General features: G+C 43.6%; 1 protein-coding gene across 2 annotated transcripts in view; it reads right to left on the reverse strand.

Annotated features, from left to right (window-relative positions):
- The window catches only part of NCAM2 (neural cell adhesion molecule 2), a 1,306,184-nt gene that overhangs the window by 435,993 nt on the left and 844,914 nt on the right, over positions 1–25,277 (reverse strand). For both annotated transcript variants that reach the window (XM_086934039.1, XM_086934038.1), the window contains one exon: positions 4,360–4,510. In XM_086934039.1, coding sequence (XP_086790165.1) covers positions 4,360–4,510 — 151 coding nt within the window. The remainder of the gene's footprint in view (positions 1–4,359; positions 4,511–25,277) is intronic.

The following is a 25,277-nucleotide window of genomic DNA, read 5'->3' on the forward strand; positions in this document are numbered from 1 at the left end:
CAGCGACGCTGTGTGTGTGTGCTTTGGGCAGCCTGAGACCTTCTTGCGGATTGCCCTGGGATCGTGGGCACCTGGAATACAAGTGAGTATCAGCGACGCTGTGTGCATGTGCTTTGTGCAGCCTGAGACCTTCATGAGGATTCCTCTATGATCGTGGGCACCCAGAGCTTATGTCAGTCTCAACAATGCTGTGTCCATGTGCCCTGTTACAGCCTGAGACCTTTGTCTTTGCCATCGGTTCGGACCGACATCCTCAGAGGAGCTGGGCCACTTGTCCGAGCCTGCCTTTGTCATGGAGGGCCCGTGTTCCATGCCCAAGATCAACGAAGTCGCATCGGAGGCTCTAGTCAAGAGGAGAGGAGAGTGAGATCGTACCCCCCCCCGGTAATGCTCAGCGAGCGTGCATGTGTCGCCCCTGGGGCGGGGTGCGGGCTGCGGGCTGCGGGAGAAACACTCTCGGCCTTTCCTCACTTTGCAGCACAAGACTCTGTTGAAGTCCAGATTACAGCCGGTACTTGCCGAGGAGTGGCAGCACCAGGGCTGCAGTGTGCTATACTTCGTTTTACACACCATAACTGTGTTGGGGCCATATTTTGGCAGCAGCAGACCACGAGTGAGCATGAGTGGCCTTGAGACCGTCCAGAGCACCTTGATCGGTGCTGGAGTACATTATTTTGGCATTACGAACTACCTGACTGTTGCATTACGCATTACATCATTTTGGTATTACCAACTGCCTGCTTGTTGTATTATGCATTGCATTATTTCTGCATAACGAACTGCCTGATTGTTGCATTTGGCTTTGCGTTTCTTCTGCATAACGAACTACCTGATTGTTGCATTATGCATTGCATTAATTTTGCATAACGGACTGCCTGATTGTTGCATTACGCATTGCATGATTGTTGCATATCAAACTGCATAATTTGTACATCACAAAGTGCCTGATTATTGCATTACGAACTGTATAGCATTGCATTAGGACTGCATTGGATCATCTAGAATTGCTCAATAATGCTCAAGAACCTACAAGGGCTTGCTGGCATAATAACCGTCCAGGTGAAATATTACAAATACGCATATGTTGGATTTTTATTGTGTAGTCTCATTGTATATCTTTTTATATAAATATATATTTGTTTTTTTTAATGAAACTCATGTGGAGTCCATTTGTGGTGTCATCATTGGGTTACCGAGAGCGGGGTTGCAAATTCTTTACACATTTGCCTTGGAGATAAGCCTGGCTGCTCGTGCCAAGGTACCGGAGGGTGAGCAGGGGCTATCTGAAAAGGTTTCTTTCCTTTCCCTGACTTAGAAGCAAGGGTCCTTATATGGCCTAAGATACTTACCTCAGCCAACTAGAGACCCCCAGTTCTAACAGTGAGTCACTAAAGCTTCAAGCCAGGCTCAAGCCTGGCTCTAGCTCACGTCAAGGTCCTCTTGCACCCTTGAGCACAAAATAAGTGTGCTTTAATGCATATTTTGTATTAACTAAAAACAATGCATTAATATGTGTAATAAAACAGGAGAGAGAACCATTTAGTGGCCGAGTTGCATAATTTGAAACCAGAAAGTGAAGGATGAATCCCAGTTATCCAGCTGACCAAAGTGTGTGATCCTACACAAATGTATCATTTCACTGTGCCACCTTTTTCTTCATTATAAGATATTAGAACACCTTGAAATCTGTGAGTTCATCATGCGCACAGTAAACAAAAAACTCCTGTGCTTGATTCAAGAGACTATAATTTTGCTGAATGTATAAAATGAATCCCAGAAAACTACAGAATGCCCATTGCAAATGTTTGCCTCATACATAACGAATGGCAGGTGGACAGGAAAGTCTGTAAATTCATGTTTGAAAAATAATCCCTTTTAATAGATGTTTCTAGGTGATGTGATATATTCTGGTGTACTAAGGTGAAAGGCTTACGAATGTTAAATGAATACACTTAACATGTTGAGAACTTATCACATTTTTACATGATGTTTGTTGCACGATATATATGCCAAACGTGTTCTTGGCTAGGTAAGAGCACGGACTTTTAGAGCCAAGACAGTCCCATGGCCCCCCTCCCGTTGGTAATTTGTCAGCTCCCTCGCCTCTATGATGTACAAGAAACAAATTCCAATTACCAAGGTCGGAATAAAATAATGCATGCTTTGTGTATGTGTGCGTGAGAATACTGCAAGGGGGTCTAGAAAACAAGCCCCCATGCATGGCCTAGATCTGAAAAGGTACACAATAACAGGACAAGTAGCAAATATAATGGTGTTGCATACTAATTATAGTGTACTAGTAAATAAAGCTCAGGGGGTGTAATTAAATGCCTCCCTTCGATTCAAATCCTAGATCTTCATGACTGCAATTAATACTTGTTTGCATGATAAACGAAACGAAGTGGAATTTGATGTTTTCCAAAAACGTTACAATTATTGCGGTGAAAAATCAGTTGTTGGTGCTGAACATAAATTACGCAGTATAACAGTTCATAAAAATGGTCCCAAAAGTATTGTGAAGTTCCAGTTTATCTTGAAATGTTGGTGTTACACAGTTTCTTATTTATTTTTGGAGAAGTGTGGCTCAATGCTTAGAGCGGCAGACCCTGATGCAGAGGTCTGGCCCGGGACCAGGGTTCAATTCCCTCTTCGGCGGGTCTTGGGCTCAATTTCCTCGGAACTGATAATTCTCGCCTCGGTGCCTATTCTAATCACGGGTCCCACTCTGCAACTCCGGGCCCCACTCTGCAACTCCGTGCAATAGCTTGCTTAATCTCCACAAAGGCCCCAACAGTGCTGGGATGCCTGCCTTTACCTTGGGGGTGCCCAGGAGTGGGCATTTCACAGGGAAAAGCCACACAGGGTTCCACAGCGGTATGCGTACAGCGCCAAGACACCTCAGGGTATAAGTGCGCTATACAAGTACGAATTCATTTCATTTCATTTCTTCTTTTTATTCTTCTGTTAGAACCTAGTCAAGCCTAAAATTATTGACAGGCCTTGCATATTTCTGATTGGATGCTGGAAAAGATATGCTGAATTTTCGTCTTCATCAAAGCCGGAGCTACAAATGGTACAGCAAGTACAACAAGGCCATAGACTTACAATGAACAATTACCCTGATTATTGATGTATTTTAATACCCAGACAGCAGCTAAATCGCCATGTTCCCTTCTTAGTCTGGACCCATGGTTGCCACAGTAGAAGTGCGGAAAAGTACACTGACTACTTCAGAAGGACGTATGTGATATCCAAGTCACAATTGTCCCGCATTTATCCCAAGGCAAAAACATGTACATACCACATAATATTTCAAAGACTTCTATACATATTTAGGAAAGTTCATCAAATAGCTTTGCGACTTTACACACTTGTATTGAGAAGTGATCTAATCAAGATGTGATTCGCCAGTTTCTTCACGACACATTCTCTGGGAAATATCGAAACATTATGGTAAGGACACAATTGTGTGCATATCTGAGAGTGGGAGTCTACCTGCAGTCCAATGGATGCTTCTATTTCTGACTCCACTTTCTAAAATGAGCAATGAATAAAAACAAAGGGGCATATTACCAAGGGGGACGATAGGCAATTATCGCCGGTTTAGCTGTCGTTTTCGGCCGCTAAGCAGCGATAATTCTATCGCTCTATTAGCAAGCTGTCGCTAAATGATGTTAGCGACAGCTTTTAGGCGATAGCGAGCTGTTTGGGGCCCGCTTTGTATGTCAGCGATATTTATCGCTAATGAAATGCAAAGTGGGCGTACCCAACCTGTCAGCGACTGAAAGCAGTCGCTAACGTCTCTGTCGCCTATTAGCAAGGCAGGCGCAGCGATGGAAATATTCCCGCTATCGCCAAAAACTAACGCCTGCTCAGACCAGTTCTTAGCCATGTTATCCAATGGGAGGTGGATAACATGGCTAAGAGCATTTCGTCGCTGATGCGTGAATATTGCTGTATTCGCAGCGATATTCATGCATTTCGCCGCTATCGCTGGATATCTTAGCACAATGGAGAAAAACGTTGCAAATAGCATGTTTTCTCCGCTAACATATCCAGTGATAGGGAGCGATAAAAACATCGCAGCTAAGCCTGTTTAGCGATAAATATCGCTACTTGTTGGTAATATGCCCCAGTATTCATCTGAAGGAAATATGTGATTCGTTTTCACAGTCATGTTACATGTTTTACAATTTTCCCACAACTTTATTCTTGAAAGACAATACTACGATTTTCATGCATAAATTTGAACTTCTCAGAGGAAAATGAAGTCACGATGTCCCGGTGATGCCAAAGCGATTTCACACCTTCATTTAATAGCTCCATGAACCGACCGTTTTAAAATACACATAAACTCACACTCAATATCCAGGTGCATACTCTTTTGATGGCCGCCGATTCTGCTTGCTGCTTCACAGTCGTATCTTCCGGAATCTGACAGCTTCACATTTTTAATATTCAGGGTTGATTTTCCATGTTGTCCTTTTATTTCTATCCTTCCATCTGAGCTCTGTTGTGTAAAAAAAGATGGCTTATTGAAAATAGATATTCTTGGCTTACGAACAAATCACTGTTCCATGAAATTTTGCAGGACTCAATTAAAATAACAATTGCAATCTAATTGGAAAGTATGCAAAGTGAAATGTAGTTTCTGATCTTTGCTTCTCTCTCTCTCTCCTTCCCCACTTCCCCATTTCCAAACTCCCTGTCTCTCTAAATCGTCCTCTCTTTTTCTCAATCTAGATTTAAAATGTTTAAAAAAATACAACTAGTGTGTGTTAAGAATATATTAAATCTGTTTTATTTATAACTGAGGTGGCTGCATGTAGAATATAGACACAATGGAAGTAATTCTAGCTACAAACCATGACTTTCTTTGCTGGCTCTCATGGCCACCTTCGGGGAATTAATTATGCCAGAATTTGAATAGGTTTACAACAAAAAAGACAATTTAAAATATATGTCAATCAAATGGTGTCAACAGACACATTCACACACGGTTTTCATTCACAAGTGCCATACTTAATTAGCTGCCATTTTAAGAGCAAGCTGCTAAACGACCAGAAACCTAGAGAGTAAAACGGAAGGTGTTGAGTAGTTTGCTAAATTGAAACAGATTTATGGTGAATCAATGTTTGACTGGAAGTTTATTTTACAAGAAAGTTGCTTCAACAGAGAAAGTAGATCCACCTTGATAGGTGGAACCTGGGTATCCTTTGTGTTTTTTGGGACAGAGGCACCCACCTCCTGGATGTGCTTCCCACATTGCTACCAAAGGCTTTGGCCACCTTATTTCTTTTCATCTACCTAGGGAGGCAGCCGTTTTGTACGGCAAAATACTCCTTCGCCTGTACCTTGCTCATTAGACTTCATTCCATCAACAAACGCCACAGAAGACAGGCTACTCCATGTGCTGCTCATTGCTGCTTATACTTCCTTCTAACTTCAGCCTTGGAAGAAGAACTGCACTCATGTTAATTTCTACATGAGTGAAAGAACAGACTCAAGTTGACTACTGATGGGTGATCAGATTTTTATATGGGTCCCAGCTAACTGGTGGGTATAGGTGGTGATTACAATGTTCTGAAATATAATATAATGCTTCTGTGTCCTTTGGGTGCATGAGCGTTTGATTTTCGCTGAATCGCCTGCTTGAACATAGGAACGAGATCCCACCATTCCCTACCACGATTGCCCTGTGATCGTGGGCACCTGGAATCCAAGTGATTCTCAGTGACACTGTGTGTGTGCTTCGTGCAGCCTGAGACCTTCGCGAGGACTGCCCTGTGATTGTGTATACCCAAAGCTCAAGTGAGTCTCAGCAAAGCTGTGTGCATGTGCTTTGTGCAGCCTGATACCTTCGTGAGGATTGCCCTCTGATCGTGGGCACCTGAAGCTTAAGTGAGTCTCAGCAAAGCTGTGTGCATGTGCTTTGTGCAGCCTGATACCTTCGTGAGGATTGCCCTCTGATCGTGGGCACCCGAAGCTTAAGTGAGTCTCAGAAAAGCTGTGAGCGTGTGCCCTGTTGCAGCCTGAGACCCTCGTCATTGCCATCGGCCCGGACCAACATCACCAGATAATCTATTGTGCATTGAGTTTTGGAGCACTCCGATAATCGTATTTCCTATCCTACCCCATTAGACGCTGCTAAGTGCTAGGCTAGTTAGGCCCTACATGTGACATTCCATTCAGATGCTTTCTGACCTCACAGTCTACACAATACCATAGTTAGCTCCAGTCATCCAACAGTAACCCTCTGCTAAGGTTGTCTCAGATTTCATTTGTTATTCACTGAATTAGAAACACAAATGTAAACCCTTTTGCTAACCCTTCCCCCGATCAACATGGTGTCCATAGGCCACCTCCCTCCAGCCTCCCTTCTAAAGAAATCCTGTCACCAAATCTAAAGAGTTACCTACCTGTCCAATATATCTGGAATGCCATGAAGCATTTCAAGCACAGTCTCCTTGAACAGCTCTGCCCAATTAACCAGGCCCATGTGTGATGTGGTGCGTCAGTCAAGGTTTTTTCTCTGAATTCTGGGACTTGTAGTCTGGTTTATTTCAGTATCAGACACGTTCCACATTCAAAGAAAAAATATGGATTCAGACATGCATTTAAGCGGAAAGCTTGCCAGCTATGCTCGAAGTTCTCATCTCTAAACAAAACTGCTTCCGGAAGAAGAAGCAAACAGAAAACACCTCCGTTTGTTCTCCAATAACATTCCATTATGGCTTCGGAATGTTATATCTTCCATGTTTACCACCTAAAAAGCGAAAATTCTCTATGTCAGGAATCTGACCATATTATTCTCAACATTATTCAAAGCTGAAGCTACCATCTTATTTTACAGCAAATCTACAATCAAGACTGGAGCCTAAGCCTAAATCAGTGATCTTAATCCTTCAATGTGACTATTACAATTCTACTATGTAAACAAAAGATATTCAGAATTCCCTCTAACCCTATAGCTAAAATATCCAATACATCCTTGCCCTCTAGTCTAAACACGATTTCTCCTATTTCCACGGAGTCCGCCTCCCTCCTGCTTAATACAATCTCCTGAGATTTCTCAAATCTCTCCTCACAGTAACTTAACTGCAACAGTAGATAAATCTTAACCCCATAAAACCACTGGGTCATCGATTCTTCATACTACAACTACTCCCCCAACCCTGACATGTCCCCATACTGGAGGTCTTATGATTTAAACAGTAAGAACAGGCCTCTACCTCGAATGCCTCTAGTTTAGACAGCAGGATACGACCTCCTTCATCTCTGAACCTGCACCTTCTCTCTCATTCCTTCAGCACTTATTGGCACTTCTTAAAACCTAACTCAATCACACCTCGAGACACACTATATGGCCAATCCAAACAGACTCTCTAAAAGTCATCACTGATGCAGTCATTAAGCCAAATCCAGGGGGACCAGTTCTCACCCACATTTGGTGTTGCTCTCTGGTAAAATGGAAATCTTACTCCATGAAATCATCCTCCTATCCGACGACATAAAAATAATCTTGTCAGTGCTCTAGCCTACTTAAATGGCTGTGTAATCTAATGTTCATAACTTGACGAAACAGGCCAAGCTTATCAACACAACACAGAAAAAACAATGAACCAAAACAGATTGCCATCATACATATCTGAGGATCACATAAACTATTTCTTAGCTTAATATTCATCTAAATTCGACCAAATGTATTAACCAGGGGCAGCTGCTGCCTACCTAAAGTGGTAAGGTGGCTGCAGGTGTATAGGGCAGTGGATTGGGAAGGCGGGAGAAATAAAATATAAGTACAAAAATAAAAAAAGACTTACCTGCTGCTCTGCTGACACCTGCCTTGCTGCTCCTCTCATTGTCCGGAAGGGGTTGAGCCCTCAGGGGACAGGCTCCACACCCAATCCAGATGCTGCTTTCACAGGAGAGAAGCACCAGGATTTGTCTGAGCCGCCTCCTTTGCGGCTAACATGGTGCATTGGAGCCTGTGGCTTTTCTCCAACCCAGCTGTGTAGCACATGGTTGGAGGAAACATAAGTGCGAATGTGTATTTGTTCCACCTACCAATGTGCCCTCCCTAGAGCCATAGAGTTCTATTTATTACTACTCTTGTTTCGGTCATTCCTTTGACCTGCTGGGCTGGGCACAGACCGAGTGCTACTCCGTACTCTCCGCGGGGCCTGTATATTCAGCGGCTGCCCTCGAGGCTTTAAGGGATGGGCTGCTGTACTGCATAAATCAGCCCTGTCTCGCCTTAATGACACTCACCTTAGTTTCTCGTTCTACATCAATTTTTACCAATTTACAAGACTTACGAACCTCACTGTCGGGGACATCAGCCCCCACCTTCTAGGTAAGTCTTCACATAGTTGGTCCCACCCATCCTTTGGCCGGGATACAGGAGACAAATGTTAGGGACACTCCTGCAGGAGTTCATCACCCATCACCCTTGCTGGAGAGTCCGCATTAAATGGCACTTCCACGATAGGTACTGCGAGCTTGAGATATGCTAGCTGCATGATTGTTCAACGTATTTTATGTACATATTTAGTGGTATTTTAAACTGTTTGAATCCACAGAGATAAGGGTTTTGCCATTTTCAATCACTTTGCACATAAGATGTCCTGCATATGTTTTTGATCCGACTTTGGGTGTCCTGCCCCCTGTTCGCATGCCACAATGGTTGCTTGACCAACCATGTTCTATACCAGTTTCTTTCCCTCCAGGTGTTTCCCGAAGTTACACAATTCTTAATGTTTATCTTTTTCACATCACGCAGGACTTCCCTACGAGTCCTCGCTACAGGGGACGGTCCATAACAGACATTGATCCACACTGTCCTCAATAAAGTAGACAAGAAGCCTATGGTCCTGATAATATGCCAAGATCATTTGTACGAAAAAAAGGCATGAAACATGTCTACTCTCCACACCTTACACACATAATCTAGAGCTTGCATGGGTGTAATTCCCCCTCTCTTGCCACAACTTTATAGTCTTTTGTTTTTAGCATAGCATAGGAACCCAGCTCATAACATTATTTTGTGGGACTCCCACTGCTATTTTTAATCTACACTCACTAACCTCCCAACTCTACTCTTGATACATATGCCTCACCAACACCTCACATTGGCAAAATGAGAAGACTTCCGGCAAAGAGTCCCTTGCGGGGCCCGTTGGAAATTGCAGCACCGCCCAATGAGGAGCTTCCCGATGATGAAGCATGGACCCCCTTGGGGTGTGTGGTGGCCCCTGCTCCTAATTGGAGCTACTCCATGATCACCATTTGCTCCGCTTTGGACACCTGGCCTCCTTCCCTTTCATCCTTTTAGGAACTGCACACTCTCACTTTCACTACAATTAACCGGGGACCGTATGTTGGACCTTCCAAGCTTGCCATTCCTCAACTGCCTTCCTTATATCTATGTGAAGCAGTATTACCACATTTTAGTATGTATTTGCATCATATTATACATCTAACGTGAAACGTTGCAAAATGCTTCAACACCATCTGTATCGAGTTCACACCGCCTCAAAACAATGTGCGTGTTACTGTATACAGTCCTTATCACTCCTGGGGCCGTATTACACATGACTGCGCTGGCGCTATTTGCCGCTGTGCGCCGGAGTATGCGCCCAATGCCATTACAGAGGATCGGTTTGTAACACGCCCGTGATGTTGACGCAGACTTTGAGCTCTGTGTTTATGTGCGTTTGCATCTGTGTGCATATTGTAGTAGGTCACTGACGCAAACGCACATAAACATACTCTGGCACACAGCAACAACTAGCGCTAGCGCAGTCATGTTTAATACGCTAGCGTTTGGGTTAAGTTAACTCTATGTAAACAACACAAATAAAATAATTTGCCAAGATACTATGCAGGAAGGCTTTAGCGTGAGAGATAGGAATAAGAAATAAACTTCTTCCTAAAATAGTATTTGAAAATTTCAAATCTAGTACGTCTCAGCCTGAAGAGACGTAAAATAAATAAATAAATAAATAACAACTAGACATAGACTTAGGGGCATATTACCAAGGGCCTTATCGCCGCTTTAGCTGGAATTTTTCCTGCTAAAGCGGCGATAATTTTATCGCCCTATTACCTAGCTGCCACTTACACCAGTTAGCGACAGCTTTAAGGAGATAGCGATCATCTTGGGGCCCACTTTGCATGTCAGCGATAATTATTGCTAATGACCTGCAAAGTGGGCGTGCCAAGATGTTAGCGACTGGAAACAATCGCTAACATCGCTATCTCCTATTATCTACTTTTGGAAATATTCGCGCTAAACACGAATATCTCCAAAAGCTAACGTCTGCCAAAAGCAGTTCTTAGCCATGTTATCCAATGGAAGGTGAATAACATGGCTAAGAGCATTGTCACTATAATGCATGAATATCGCTGATTTTTCAGCGATATTCATGCTTTTCGCAGGATTTTTACCGCTTTTGAGATAAACCTTGATAATATCAAGGTATCTCAGCGGTAAAAATCCTCGGTTCTCGGCAATATAATTTTACCCGCTAACCATGCATCTATTGCTTGGTAATATGCCCCTTAGTTCCCTTTAATTCAAAGAAAGGTAAGAATGGGTAGAAATGAAAATTAAAAATATTTGTAGCAGAGCAGTTGGTGCATAGAGCCACCTAAACTGGTTACCAGCTGATCAACTGCAGATACGCAGGCACCTTTTCTTATAGTCCCTGTACATCAGAACACTGAAGTGGGGGCAGAGTAAGCTGCTGGCTGAAATAAAAAAATAAGTTTTAATAAAGACTCAGCAGTAAAAGAAAAGATACATCTGGAAGCCAGACACTCTTAGCACGAGGTGCTCATGTACTTTTCACCTGTACTGAGAAAAGGTAAAAAGCTGGCTAAACATTCAGAACTGAATACGAATTAAAACAATAGATGCATAATAAATCATTCTGAATGAATAAAGTGCATAATAAAATCTGTTAACACATGGGCCGTGTTCCTTTAAATACAAGAGAGACAATACAAGTGGAAATCAAAATAAAACTATTTGCAGAGAAGCTTTTAGAGTGGGTCAGACGGGGTACAATTAGTCTGAAGCAATAAGAGAAAAATATCGTGTCTGCTATAAATATTTGCATTCCCTTTAAAGAGCAGTCTTAGATCATTACTGAGCCGGGGGTCATTGCTGGCTCATGCTGACTCCACGCTATTAGCGTAATTGGCAGAGTGTTTGGCTGGTGCGCAGATGAGCATGGACGTCACACCAGTTCCAGAAGAGAGCACTTTATATAGAAAACGAACAATAGATTAATCCAGACTTCATCAAATATTGTTTGGACTGTAAATAAAAATCTCAAAAAAGGCTAATCTAATCGTTTGCTGTAGTTTTGGAGGCAGAACTTCTGATCATTTTTACGTAATTTAAATGATTTGAAAGTATTTGAATTCCATACCTGACTGGAGAGGTGTGGACCCTCTGAAAAGTCATGAAACAATGGGGGATATGTACAATGAAATGGTGGAGCATGTCGTTAGCCTCCTGTGCTTAACGACATGCTCCTCTACTTCGGAAAAAGCAAGGCTGAACCATATTTACAAGAATGTGGTGCAGCCTTGCGCTTCCCCCTACGATGGCGCTACGTTTAAAGTGCAGGGTAGGATTGGTTATGTGTGGGAAGTTGTCCCTTCCTGCACATAAACAATCCTAAAATGCAATTTTGTAACTTGGGAAAAGCAAAAAGGAGGGGAAATAATGCATTTCTCCTTGTTTCGTCAACTTAAGACCAGGATTGTTCTGGTCTTAATTTTGGCGCTGCCTCCTATGTACGCCACCCTTGTACATGGGGGGCAGTGTCAAATACAATGGGTGCCACAGTGAAACACCCACCGCATGCCCGTTTCAAGCTAAACATAGCATGAAAGGGTGCCTGATGTACAAGGCAGCGTTAAGCCACGGTAAATGGCTTAACACTGCCTTGCACACAAGGCAAGGCCCCTATTGCCACGGGAACGTCACACAAAGTGATGTTCCTGTGGGAATAGGGGCTTGTACATATGCCCCAATATTTTTTTCTCGTAATCGCTTCACCCATATTTGTTTTTACTTTACCCTTATTTAGTCTCGAATTAACTAACCAGTAGAAACATCTAAAGACTGCATAATATGTTGAAAAGTGTATTTGGCAATCTCTGCCACGCGCACTTGACCACTAATCCAGCGTTCATCATTTTATCAAGATATCCGTCTCAATTACGTGGCATTTTAAAGTGAAACATTTTCTCCAGAACTTTTCTTATACCACCATTGCAGTGTTCTAAACCCTACTCCACAGGTTTTTTGAGGATGAGAAAGAAAATATTCCTTCCTACCGACATGGTAATATCCCGTAAAAAACCTTCCATAATTCATAGGCAATTAAGACTCGGAGCTGTGAAACAAGAACACCCTTTAAAATGTCCGTTTGCCCACTTGTCCCTCAACAAGTAAATTATTTCATAGCCATTGTCAGGCACTTGCATCATTCTATATCCCCGCAAGTAGTGCTGGTTTTCTGGTACAAAGTATTCTGTATTGGTAACTATGGGAAGGAGGAAAGGAATTGCTTCCACAAAGCTTATTAATTTACTGGTACAGGCAAAAGCAGTTTTCAGTGTTAAACCTCAGGCTTGCCCTTGGCAACTCTGCCTGAATTCAACAGAAACGTCTCAGCGAATAAATGCAAGCAGCCAAAAATAATTAAAGTTAAAAAATAAAACATCTACAATTAGAAAAACAATTTAGTAAAAAGTAATGCACTGTAAGTGTCAAAGTGACACCTAAAAAACTAAAATCGTTAAATGGGGTAGGAATTTATGATTTTATTTAAAGGTAAAAAGCCTCTTAAAAGACAATTGGGGAAAGTTGCAACACTTTAAATATGATGGGCTGGAAAGTGCTAGATATGTTGAATTTAGTGTCCTGTTCAGACTTGAGTTGTTGTTCCATAAGGACAGAGTGAGATAAACTTAATATCAGCAACAACCAAGGGCCAGATGTTTAAAAAAGTCAGTTTGTGATTTCTTAATTGGAAAATTTTTCCAATTAGGAAATCGCAAGCAGCTATGTATAACAGTGTACCTGATACAGTCTGTGATTCCCAATGGCTCGCAAATAGATCTGCCTCATCAATATTCAAAAGGCAGCTCTCAATTTGTGACCAATTGGCAATGGCTACAATCGAAGGGATGGTGGCCTGCTGCAGTCAGCAAACACAATGTCTGTGATTGCTTTTTAAATAAAGAAATATTTTTTATTTTGTGTCTAGCCCGTTTTTCTTTAAGGGAAATGGACTGCATTACAAACATAACAGTTTGATGTTTTCTCTTCAGTTTGTAAGAATAAGCAGTGATCTGTGGGACCACTGCCCACTCCCAAAATATATTTTCACCCATGTTTACAAAGGAGAAGTGGTCGGGGACCCCTTCCCATTTCCGTATGTATTTCCACCTCCCCCACAGAGTCGGTAAATTATAAATGTTTTGTGACCGCATTTCAGTTGCAAAACATTTATAAATACCAGTGCTATTCATTATTAGGAAGGGATACCCTAAAAACGCCCCTTCCTTATACCGAATCGCAAAAACAAAATGTGATTCGGTAATAAGTTACTCAGTTGCATTTTGCCTTTTTGCCATTTTACTGGTCGCAAACGCAGTTTTCTAGCATTTCCTGTTTCTACCCTGCACATTAGGCTATAGTCCCCTTTTCAGATCACAAATTACTTCAGGAGTGTAAGCCTAGATGCTAAGGTTAGCCAGAGATACCACAATACTAGAGAAATTCCTACGGTGATCCTGTGGTTGAACTTTGCACCAAAAAGTCACAGCACAGCATGAGAAAATCTTGCCCCCCTGAAATGTGCCATTGTGAGGTAGTCTAACAACATAATAGGATGTGGAACAGCTTCATCTTTCTGGGTATTTTATAAAGCTTCCATATTTAAAGAGACAGGTTAAAGGGTACCATTCCAATGAAAACACTGGGAAACATGCTCAACCACTCTCTTGGCAGTTCAGACTGGACTGTTCCCATTGGGGGCAGGGTCAAGGCTGATTTGCAATTGACTGGGTTCAAACTAGGGTGACGTGGTGAGCACAATAATAATAGATGTGTCATTGAAGTGAGTGTTTGAAAAGTTTCAAAAATGTCAACACTCCAGCCATCATTTTCTTATGCGATGGCGTTATGTGCGCCCTAGGTGGCCAAGAGTATGCCCAGATGTGGGTCCCTGGCTCACTATACCACTGGATTCAAGCCAGCCTGGCTGAAGAGGGGTGAAAACTCGAAACCAGTCCCAGAATTCTTGTTTCTGGGTCAGGGACTGGCAGTTTGGGCTTGACTGTTCCCATGAGGAGCAGGGTCCAGACTGATTTGAATATGGCTGAGTGCAAATGTGGGTGGCATAGTAAGCAGAAGAATAATGATTTAAACTCAGATCTCTTGACTGAGGGTGAGTGGTTGAACTGTTTCAACACTCAGTCCATCATCTTGTTATGTTTATTATGGTTGACCTAAAAGGCCAAAGGTATACCCGCCGGGAAACCTCCGGGTAGCTGTGCGCTTAATAAATGTAATAATAAAAATAAATACCCAGATGTGGTTCCCTTGCTCGCTGTGCCACTGGATTCAAGTTGGCCTGGCTTAGGAAGGGGTGATACCCGGAAACCAGTCCCAGAATTCTTATTTATAGTCAAGGGAGGACCTGGCCTGGCAGTTTACGTCAGACTGTTCCCATGAGGAGCAGGCCCAAGACTGATTTGCATATGGCTGAGTCCAAATTGGGGTGGCATAGTGAGCAAAAGAACAATGGATCAAACCAGATCTCTTGACTGGGCGTGAGTGGTTGAAAGGTTTCAGCACTCCGTCCATTATCTTGTGTTTGTTAGTTTAATAGCAGTCTAATAGCATTCATTTTCTTCTTGCCTTCTCCAGGTCCAATAGTTTTTTCATTTCCTGATGATGGGAGCCTGCATTTTGAGGGGTGATAGAGCAGTAGTTAGTTGAAATTGCGGAAACTCTCATGTAAGGTTACAATACTTCCCCACCACCGATCAACAGTCATTCTGACTTACTTTCAGATATACAACACCATTTTTTATGTTTGTCAAGATGACTAAATGTTAAATTGAGATACCACTGCCAGCCTTTCCCAAACAGTTGAAAACATACTCGAGCATGTACTCTGCTTACAGTAACACGTTGAGGGTGAATAGCTAGCTGGTCTCTATGAAGGCGTGTTTCAAAGGCCCATTTTGCTTTGCACCCTGTCTTTGACATAGTATATAACTTACTGACTTTTCTACCTGCATTTGTGCGAAAGAGCGGTATCATAATTTATCATCCCCATCTTATTGCTCAGGTGAATGCTGGTTGTGTTGGCCTTTGTAAACAGTCAAATAACTGTATCTGAACTGTATCTATTTTAACGCCAGGTCACTCCCTAAACATAGTATTGAGATTTGGGAGACACTAGATGATCTGGATCCAGATCTGGCCTTTGTTACTGAAACCTGGCTAGACGTCAATTATACCCCAGACATTGTCACTGCCTTACCCTTGGGATATAAAATATTAAAGCAAGACAGGAAAGGCGGTAAGAGAGGAGGTGGAATAGCAATATTGTACAAAGATTATCTCAAATGTGTTCCCAATATGGTCCCTGAAGCAGGCACTCATGAGATTCTAGGGTTCTCAGTTTCTGTGGGGGACTGTAATTTGTATGGAGGGGCAGTCGTTTATAATCCACAAGGCCACCAGCCTGGTTTAAGTACTAGGTTACTGACACAACTTCTCCCCCTCTGTCTAAAACAAAATCAGGTTCTAGTTATTGGAGATTTTAATTTACATTATGAAAAGCTTACAAATCCAGGGGTCAAACTCCTGGATAATGATATGGCCATAATGCAGCTATTCCAGAGGATCACCAAACCAACCCATAAGACTGGTCACACACTAGACTTACTGTTTTCTAATTTAGAATCCTTGAACATTCATGAAACTAGACCTCTATTTTGGACTGATCACTTCCTAATTTCCTTCTCTTTTAGGCTACCCAATAACTTATTTAAAACAGAGACAACCTATCAGAAAAAGACTAGGGCTTGAAATCAAATTATGGAAGAATCAATCAGTGCTCTCTTCCCCTGTGCATCTAGACAACAGCATCAAGACCCTACAACCACATTAGCCACACAGCTACAACTGGATATTAAAAAAACTCTTGACCCATGTGCCCTGAAATTTACTCGGAAACCAGTCACCAAAATTCAATCAGAAAAGTGTTATACACTGAAATTAAAACTTATGAAAAGAGAGTGCAATATCAGGGAACATAAATGGAGACTCTCAAAAACAAGTACAGATAGACTTCTATATCTAGCTGAACAAAGAATTTATCATGGGGCCTTAAAAGAGGCTAAAACTAAATAATATACTGAAAGGATCAGAAAAACTGGAAATTCATCCAAAGAACTTTATAAAGTAATTCGAGAACTATGTAAGCCCACTTCGCTGTCTCAAACTATGGCGCCTTCGCCCGAGAATTGTGAACTATTAAACAATTTCTTTATAGATAAGGTAACAAAAATTTACGCAACCTTCACTCCCACTAACAAGGAAGACAATACGGTCTGAGAAAATTTAGCTCTTCATCCTGCAGCTCACAGGCATTTAGACAGGCTGTCACCTTTTTCTGAAGAACAAGTGGCTAAGGCCATGACTTAGGTTCAGGCAGGATCTCCATTAGATCCTTGTCCACACTTCATTTTCTCCCCCCTCGTGTCAGTATTATGCCCCCAGGTCACTAAAGCCCTCAATCAATCCTTAGAGCTTGCATCCTTCCCAGACATATGGAAAAAACTGTTGTTTTCCCCATTTTAAACAAACCAGGTCTTGAAATTCTCAATACAGCTAACTTTAGGCCAATTTCCCAATTACCAAACCTCTCTAAAGTCCTGGAGAAATTGGTTAATGAACAACTCACCACTTTTATTGAAACCAATAGCCTATTAGATCCCTCACAAACCGGATTTAGAGCTAATAACAGTACTGAGGCTACTTTGCTAGCTGTGCCTGATATTATCAAGTCCTTGGTTGATCAGGGCAAAGCCGTAGCACTGATACTTTTGGACCTCACAGCAGCTTTCAATACTGTGACCCACAGCAAGCTGTTACAAATTCTCTATGAATAAGGGCTCTGCTCAAAAGCTTTGGCATGGTTTGCATCTTTTCTTAAAAACTGAACCCAGATCATTCAAATGGGTCCTTTTTCTTCCACTGCAAAAAAAGTCAATGATGGTGTCCCGCAGGGAGCTGCCTTAAGCCCTACCCTTTTCAACATATATGTTTCTTCCCTAGCAGACATCAGCAGGAAATGGGGTTTCGAGATATGTTCCTATGCTGACAACACCCAATTGGTAATTCCCCTGTTTGACAGTCTGACAAAAATCGATACTAAAGATAATCTCATACACTGTCTTACTGAAATTGCTGGTTGGTTGTCCGGACACTACTTAAAGCTAAATGCGGGAAAATCAGAGATCCTACTTTTCGGAGGCGCCCACCAAATTTGGGATAATAGCTGGTGGCCCCAGACCCTGGGCACTGTTCCTGAACCGCGGCAGGCTGCTAAGAATTTGTCCATGCAGAATCAAGTACGCCTATTGTGCATGAAAAGTTTTGCCACACTAAAACTTTTCAGATGACGTTTTCCCTGGATCCCCCTAAACTGCAAGAAAACGGTAACCCAGACACTTCTTGTGAGTAGGCTGGACTACGAAAATTAACTGCATGTTTGCATGGCGGGCTATCTTTTCACCAGACTCCAAGTGGTCCAAAATGTTGCTGCTAAACTGATATGCAACAAGAGCAAATACAGTTCAGCCTCCTTCTGTATAAAGGAGTTACACTGGTTACCAGTACGCCAAAGAGCCATTTTTAAGCTCTTATGCTGTGCACACAGAACGCTATACAAAACTGGTCCACGAATCCTACTGGGAAAATTTGATTTTTACGTACCCTTGCACAACCTAAGATCCCATCATCAGGCACTGGCCTCAGTTAAGCGTACCACTGAAGTCAGGATGGGTGACCGTTCATTCTCAAAATTGGCAGCGGTTACATGGAACAAACTCCCATCGGAACTCCGCATGATGGAAGACTACCTAACGTTCAGGAAAAAGCTAAAGACTCACCTATTTCCCATCTATTAACCAGTTGAGTTGAATACTACACTCCTACATTAATCTGCACTTTGCTTTATCTTAGCGCCACGATATCCTTTGGGATGAATGTTGCGCTCTACAAATACAAATTCAAATACAAATATGCAAGTTACATATTTCCAATTTTTGCCATATTTAGCAGAAGAGCACATGTTCTTTAAACTGTTTGATATCATTTCAGTGCAAGGAGATCTAAATACATTAGCATATTGGTCAGATGAAAACAAAAAGATTCTGGGAACACTTAAAAAAAGAGGTGGATTTCTCTAGTAAGTATTAGGGCGATTATGTCCATGTTTGACCTCCCAAGAAAGAAATGATAACCTTTATCTACTGGATGTGCACATCAGCACAGAACAGCATTCTCCACAGATAATGTTTTTGATGCCATTTTCTGAATTTAAGATTACACATATACTTGCATTGTGAAATAAATTGTTAAAGTCTGGCTGTAAAAAATAAAACATAGTCTCGTTGAGGCACAGATAGCGGACACCTTTTGATCAGCTGCAATAGGTCTGAGTCTGTTATCCTATAGACCGAAAGAATGTTTGCTTTTCCTGATTTAATCGTAGTTTGTTGGAAAAGCAGTATTCTAAAATTTTAGTAAACATCTGAATGTGATAAACATTAGTGTGTTTAATTCAGGTACTTTTGATATATATATTGTATGAGCCAGTTATTTTGTATACATTCAAAAACTGTGGAAACAGTCAAACATTACTAACTGTCTTCGATATTTGAACATGGGTACAGACAAAGAAATTGCTGTTGCAATAGATCTTAAATATATTTCTCTGGGCATAGATGTAGGGCAAAAAACATTTTCTCCAGGGTTTCCCCTTTTTACGAATAAAATTATGTTTCCATTTTTAACCATAAACCCTTGTTCTAGAAACAATTTAGTTGCAAATGCATTTCAAAAGATTATGCACATTATATACAAACCTGTGAAGGCACCACTTTCCAATGTGAAAATGTTTGGTTGTAAATTTGACAACACCCACCTGGACCCAATTTATATCCTTCTAGTTAGTAGAATGGCCATCGTTTCATATCAATGTATGAACCAGTTATGAGGCCGCAAAACCACACCGTGGATGTGGACATTGCATTTAAGAGTGTGAGGAGGAGATAGTTGTAAAGAAACAAAATATTATTCTCCAAATGATACTTCCTACTCGTAACAAAACCTGAACATATGGTTGTAACTCTTTAATGAGATGTGAACAGCCTCGCCCAAGTGTATATCCAAAAAGTTGATTGTGGGGTCAGTGCATACATCAATAGGAATTGGCTCTAGGGACTACCCTAAAAAAATTTCAGTGCGGTTATTTTCTCCACATGTTGAAGTGTCTGGTGTAGATAAATCATACACATCAATAAGAGTGCCAAGCTATGATTAACGGTAGAATTCATAGTGGAAGTACCAAGAGACCCTTGAATGATTTATGTGATCAGAAAAGGCCAGTTTGCTAGATGGAGAAAAAAACTAAGCATTGGTAAACACTGGTGTTTTGACATGAAATCTGAATAACGTACAACACTGAGAAATGAAAAGGTTTCTAACAGGCTTCTAAATAAGATCGGGGTAGCAGAATGAAAGACTCAGCTCAGATAACGTAAAGGTTGTGCATCAGATGACGTTTTGTCGTGAGACACTTAAACGACATTTTTTCACATAAGATGTTGAGAAAATAAGCCAGTGCTGTATTGTGAACCCAAGTTTTAAGTGATAAATCGCTGTCAAATATAAATCTGAGATTGAAGGTATAACAAAAAATCATAACAAAATGCAGCATCTGCGAGTCAGCCAATTACATAAAAACAGCCCCAAAAATTACTTTGTGAACTGTGTCAAATTCTGTTATACAAGTACAAAATCACTCTTTCAATTCAGAACAGTTGTTTTTGCGCTCAAAACAATGTGAATGGAATTAACTCTGTGCTAAGGTGGCAGAACCAAGCAATTTCACAAAAATATTTCCGTGAGTAGGTTTGCATAATTATTGAAATACCCCTGGAATCCTCCTCAAATCCAAGAGAAAACCCAGAATACGTCTAACTCATTGAATTCATGAGACAGCAAGGAATATGGCTGAGATACCCGCCACCCCCTCTCAACACAAATCCCCAAGGATGGAAAGACGGAAACGGTTCTGAGCTTTTGGAAGGCGGGAGGGAGTTACCCTTCCCGGCCGTATTTATTAAAATATGAAACAAAATTAAAACATTAAAATAACAGTTTCATATCATGTACAATTTCATTTATACAGTACGATGTTCTTGGCTGACCTTAACACATCTCTAATACAAAGGTTCTCCTAGCCGATACTAAACATCCTGCAAATGCATTTCTAAACATTGAAATTGTACATCCTAGCGTTACGGGCCAACGGCAAGGTCGTAACCGGTGTCAGATCCCCAATACCAATTCCCCCCTCACTTGTGAGGGGCGGGCGCACAGAGGACTGTACCTCTGTGCCAACTTCCAATTTCCCTTGCCTTAGCGGGGGCCCCCTGTTAACTCGACGCCATCTTAGTGGTCGTCCGAGGACTCGTGTGAGGTGTCTAGAAGGTAGCGTAGACCCCCCTCCCACCCCACACAACTTACCACACCTGCCGTCGCAGATGTCCGGGCCCCGGGAAATTCCGAGGAGGGGTCCGTATCCCCTCCTACCCAGTGAAGGGGCCTATGGCCGCCTTGCCTTTCGGCGTCCCATCCTTAGATGGGACCGCCTCCCGTTTGAGGGGCCAATGGCCGCCTCCCCCCGGGCCCTCCCATCCGTAATGGGTGACGCCCAAACCTCTAGGGATCTTCCAATTACTGCTCACCGATCATGACCTTACCGCCCGACCAGAAATAAATACGACATTTTAAACTAAGCTAACGAAAAGGAAATTATCACATTCAAACGATTTCACGTAAGAAACTCTACTGAGCATCACCATTAAACTTATTCGCAAAACATTTCTACTAAGAAAACATGTTAAAACAAAAACGAAAATCATCACGAAATTATCCTTTATTATACACACATTATCAACTTTATGCCAAGACAACCTGTAAGAGAAACCAATTCACGTCAATCAATTTTTTATTCCAACAAATCGCTGTCAACAGGGGCTGGTGGGTGGGTCAAAATTGGCTCTTCGTTCCGTCTCGAGCTCACGTGCAACGCGGGGGTGCAGCTTCAGAGCACAGGAACAAGAGGATGCTTCCTTGGCTTGTCGCTCCTTTTATCCTTCGTCGGGCGGGCGTAGACCCTCCTCCGATCCGCCCCGCGGGCGTGGCTGGCGGTGTTGGTGTCTAGGACAACCCCTTCTTGGGCGGGAAAAGGCGCGCCCCAGCTACGCCGCTTCGGGCATACCAGCCGGGACACGCCTCCCGCCCAAAATGGTTTCCCGGGGAGATCGGGGTACTCAACCATACGTTCGGGGGTACCGAGTGGTCGCCCCTTTCCATATGGCTGAGATACCCGCCACCCCCTCTCAACACAAGTCCCCAAGGATGGGAAGACGGAAACAGTTCTGAGCTTTTGGAAGGCGGGAGGGAGTTACCCTTCCCGGCCGTATTTATTAAAATATGAAACAAAATTAAAACATTAAAATAACAGTTTCATATCATGTACAATTTCATTTATACAGTACGATGTTCTTGGCTGACCTTAACACATCTCTAATACAAAGGTTCTCCTAGCCGATACTAAACATCCTGCAAATGCATTTCTAAACATTGAAATTGTACATCCTAACGTTACGGGCCAACGGCAAGGTCGTAACCGGTGTCAGATCCCCAATACCAATTCCCCCCTCACTTGTGAGGGGCGGGGGCACAGAGGACTGTACCTCTGTGCCAACTTCCAATTTCCCTTGCCTTAGCGGGGGCCCCCTGTTAACTCGACGCCATCTTAGTGGTCGTCCGAGGACTCGTGTGAGGTGTCTAGAAGGTAGCGTAGACCCCCCTCCCACCCCACACAACTTACCACACCTGCCGTCGCAGATGTCCGGGCCCCGGGAAATTCCGAGGAGGGGTCCGTATCCCCTCCTACCCAGTGAAGGGGCCTATGGCCGCCTTCCCTTTCGGCGTCCCATCCTTAGATGGGACCGCCTCCGGTTTGAGGGGCCAATGGCCGCCTCCCCCCGGGCGCTCCCATCCGTAATGGGTGACGCCCAAACCTCTAGGGATCTTCCAATTACTGCTCACCGATCATGACCTTACCGCCACAGGCCCGGATAGTTGACCGGCTATCCGGACCCCCCACAAAAACTCCTACTTAAAGGTCATGGCTACAAATTCTTCAACCAGGCTATGAAGTCTCCTATGAGTAAATCATTCCCCACCCGGGACAAATGAACCCCGTCCTCCAAATACATCTGATCCCCCCTGATACACCCATGCAGAATAGAATGCAATGTATTCGTACAAAACAATCTACCAATTTTGTTATTTACTTTCTTCACGGAATGATTTAAAGCAGACACAGAATTAGCCCCCCGCCACACCTTCCGTGGTATCATGTGGGACCATGCAATTGTGCACCCAGGGACCCTCTTTGCCAACCAACTTACAGTGGATAGTATTACCTCGAGAAGCACTCACCGACCAATGGTCACCAAATCATTGCCCCCAAGATGCACTATGAGTATAGATGGCGGTGACCTCGTCCGCCCTAACAAACCCTCCATAAAAACCTGAAACTGGTCAATACAGAGCCTGCCCCTTCCGTAGAAGGTCACCCTGTACCCGTATTCCCCAGCCATGTGAATCATGTCACCTGCTTTGAATACGTCTGCGGCACGCCTCACGTATGAGTGGCCCACAACCCACACCACTCTGTCCACAGCCGGTGTCCTTTGACCGCTGGTTCCCAGGTGTCGGGTCGACTGCACAGTCTGCCCCGCCTCGTAAGCATGCAAAACTGTAAAACCAAACAAAAACAAGAAGCGTGAGTTCATGATATTAGCTTCACAACATGTGCAACCGCACGTACCGTTTATAGCAATTCGAGGACCAACGCCCCAACTGTTTCACTTTATCAACACTCAGACCCCTGGCTGTGGCCTCAGTCGCAGCCCCTATCCTGAAGGAATGGGTCCCAAACTCACACAGGTTCAAACCTGCGGCTGTAATTGCCATCGTCAGCACCCGTTGGAACTGAAACCTCGTCAGCGGGGTGGCATCGGCGTGCCTCAGTAAGCTTCCCCCCCATGTTGCCGCCCTCTGCGCCAAATATTCCTCAACGCAGGCTACTGGGCATATGGGCGACCCGGGAATCCGGCGGACTATTACACAATCGCCGTTTGCTCTTTGATCGGTCTTGGACCTGGCAAACGAGACTACCATTGTTTCCCCTGTAATGCGGATGTGCTCTCGGCACAGTCCCCCCCGTATCCTGCTTATTCCTTGCTACCAGCTCGCTTACCCTCATAGCCCCATGGAATGCTAATGAAAAAGCGGCTCTAAACAGTACTGTCTCATATTGAGATGAACATGTTGCAGGGAGTACTGACATCAACAGGGCCAACCTTTCCAGACCTATCGGGTGCCTATCATCCACTCTGCGACCCTCAAGGCGTTGCCACCCACGCAGCGCCTTCTGAACCACCAAAGACGCTGTGGGGTCCTGGAGACCATGAGCTCGTGCCATGAAAGAAATAGCGGCCCGGTGCCTCTGTACCGTGGCTACTGATTTGCCTGCCTGACGTAAAGATAACAGAAACTTCAGGACATACTCTTCTTGGCCCCATAGCTCCCCCCCAGCAGAACCCAAAAAGGACCAATAGGAACGGAACGCCCCTTCGTATGCCTTCCTTGTTCTGGGAGCTAGACTCTCTCCCACGAGGTCTTGTAGTCCGGGGCACCGAGAGACCAGAGAGCTTCGGGAAAAGGTGCCGCCACCGGGTCCGCTGAGGGTAGGAAACCCCAGAAGGCCTGCATACGGGAACGAGAAGGCGCATCAGCAGCCTGATTTAACACCCCTGGCACATGTTTTGCCCTAAAGTGGACGTTTAGCCTCATACACAGTAAAACAATTTCCTTCAGCAATCTCAAGATCCATCTGCAGCGGGCAGCCTGACTATTGATACACTCAACAACGGTCATATTATCAGACCAGAATACCACAGCGCGGTCACGAAATCCCTCGGGCCATGTTTTCAAGGCCACCAGAATAGGAAAAAGCTCAAGAAATCCTATGTTACCTGTGAGCCCATTCTCGTGCCACCATGCCGGCCAGGTTTGTGCCGACCAGTGATTACCAAAAATGGCGCCAAATCCAACACTCCCTGCCGAGTCTGTCCACAATCCCAACTCCTCCGAGGAGACCCCGGGTTTGCTCCACACGACCCCACCGTTGAAATCCGCCAGAAATGCCAACCATATGAGCATGTCCTGCCGGACCTCAGCCGAGAGCCTTGTGCGGTGGTGGCCTTCCTTAAGGCCAACCATGGCCTGCGCAATCGAGCGGGAAAATGGGCGCGCCATTGGGATCACCCTCAGGGCAAAATTCAGTTGACCCACGACCTGCTGTAACTGATGTAATCTCACTTTGGTGGCGCTAATACATGCTTTAAGCGATGCCTCGAATTTCGCCACTTTTTCCCTGGGCAAGCGGAAGCACCCCTCTTCGGAATCGAGCTCTATTCCAAGAAACTCGAGTGAAGTAGACGGCCCCACTGTCTTACCGGGTGCCAGTGGCACGCCAAAGCGCCTCATGAGATCACAAAATGCATTCAAAGCTCGTGTCCCCAGCTGCCCCCAGGAACAGAAAATCATCAAGATAATGCATCACATGAGTAAACCCTGTTATTCTTGTGAAGGCCCATTGCAAAAAACAACTGAATCCTTCAAAATAAGCACAAGAGATGGAGCAACCCATTGGCATACATTTATCCATGTAATAGCGACCCTGAAACATGAAACCAAGGAGACGCTGATCGTCTGGGTGTACCGGGAGCAACCGGAACGCTGACTCGATATCTGATTTAGCCATCAGCGCTCCGGGCCCTAGGCGATTCAAAATGGCGAC

Source organism: Lissotriton vulgaris, chromosome 8 (assembly GCF_964263255.1).
Source record: "Lissotriton vulgaris chromosome 8, aLisVul1.2, whole genome shotgun sequence".
In the NCBI taxonomy this organism is placed as follows: domain Eukaryota; kingdom Metazoa; phylum Chordata; class Amphibia; order Caudata; family Salamandridae; genus Lissotriton; species Lissotriton vulgaris.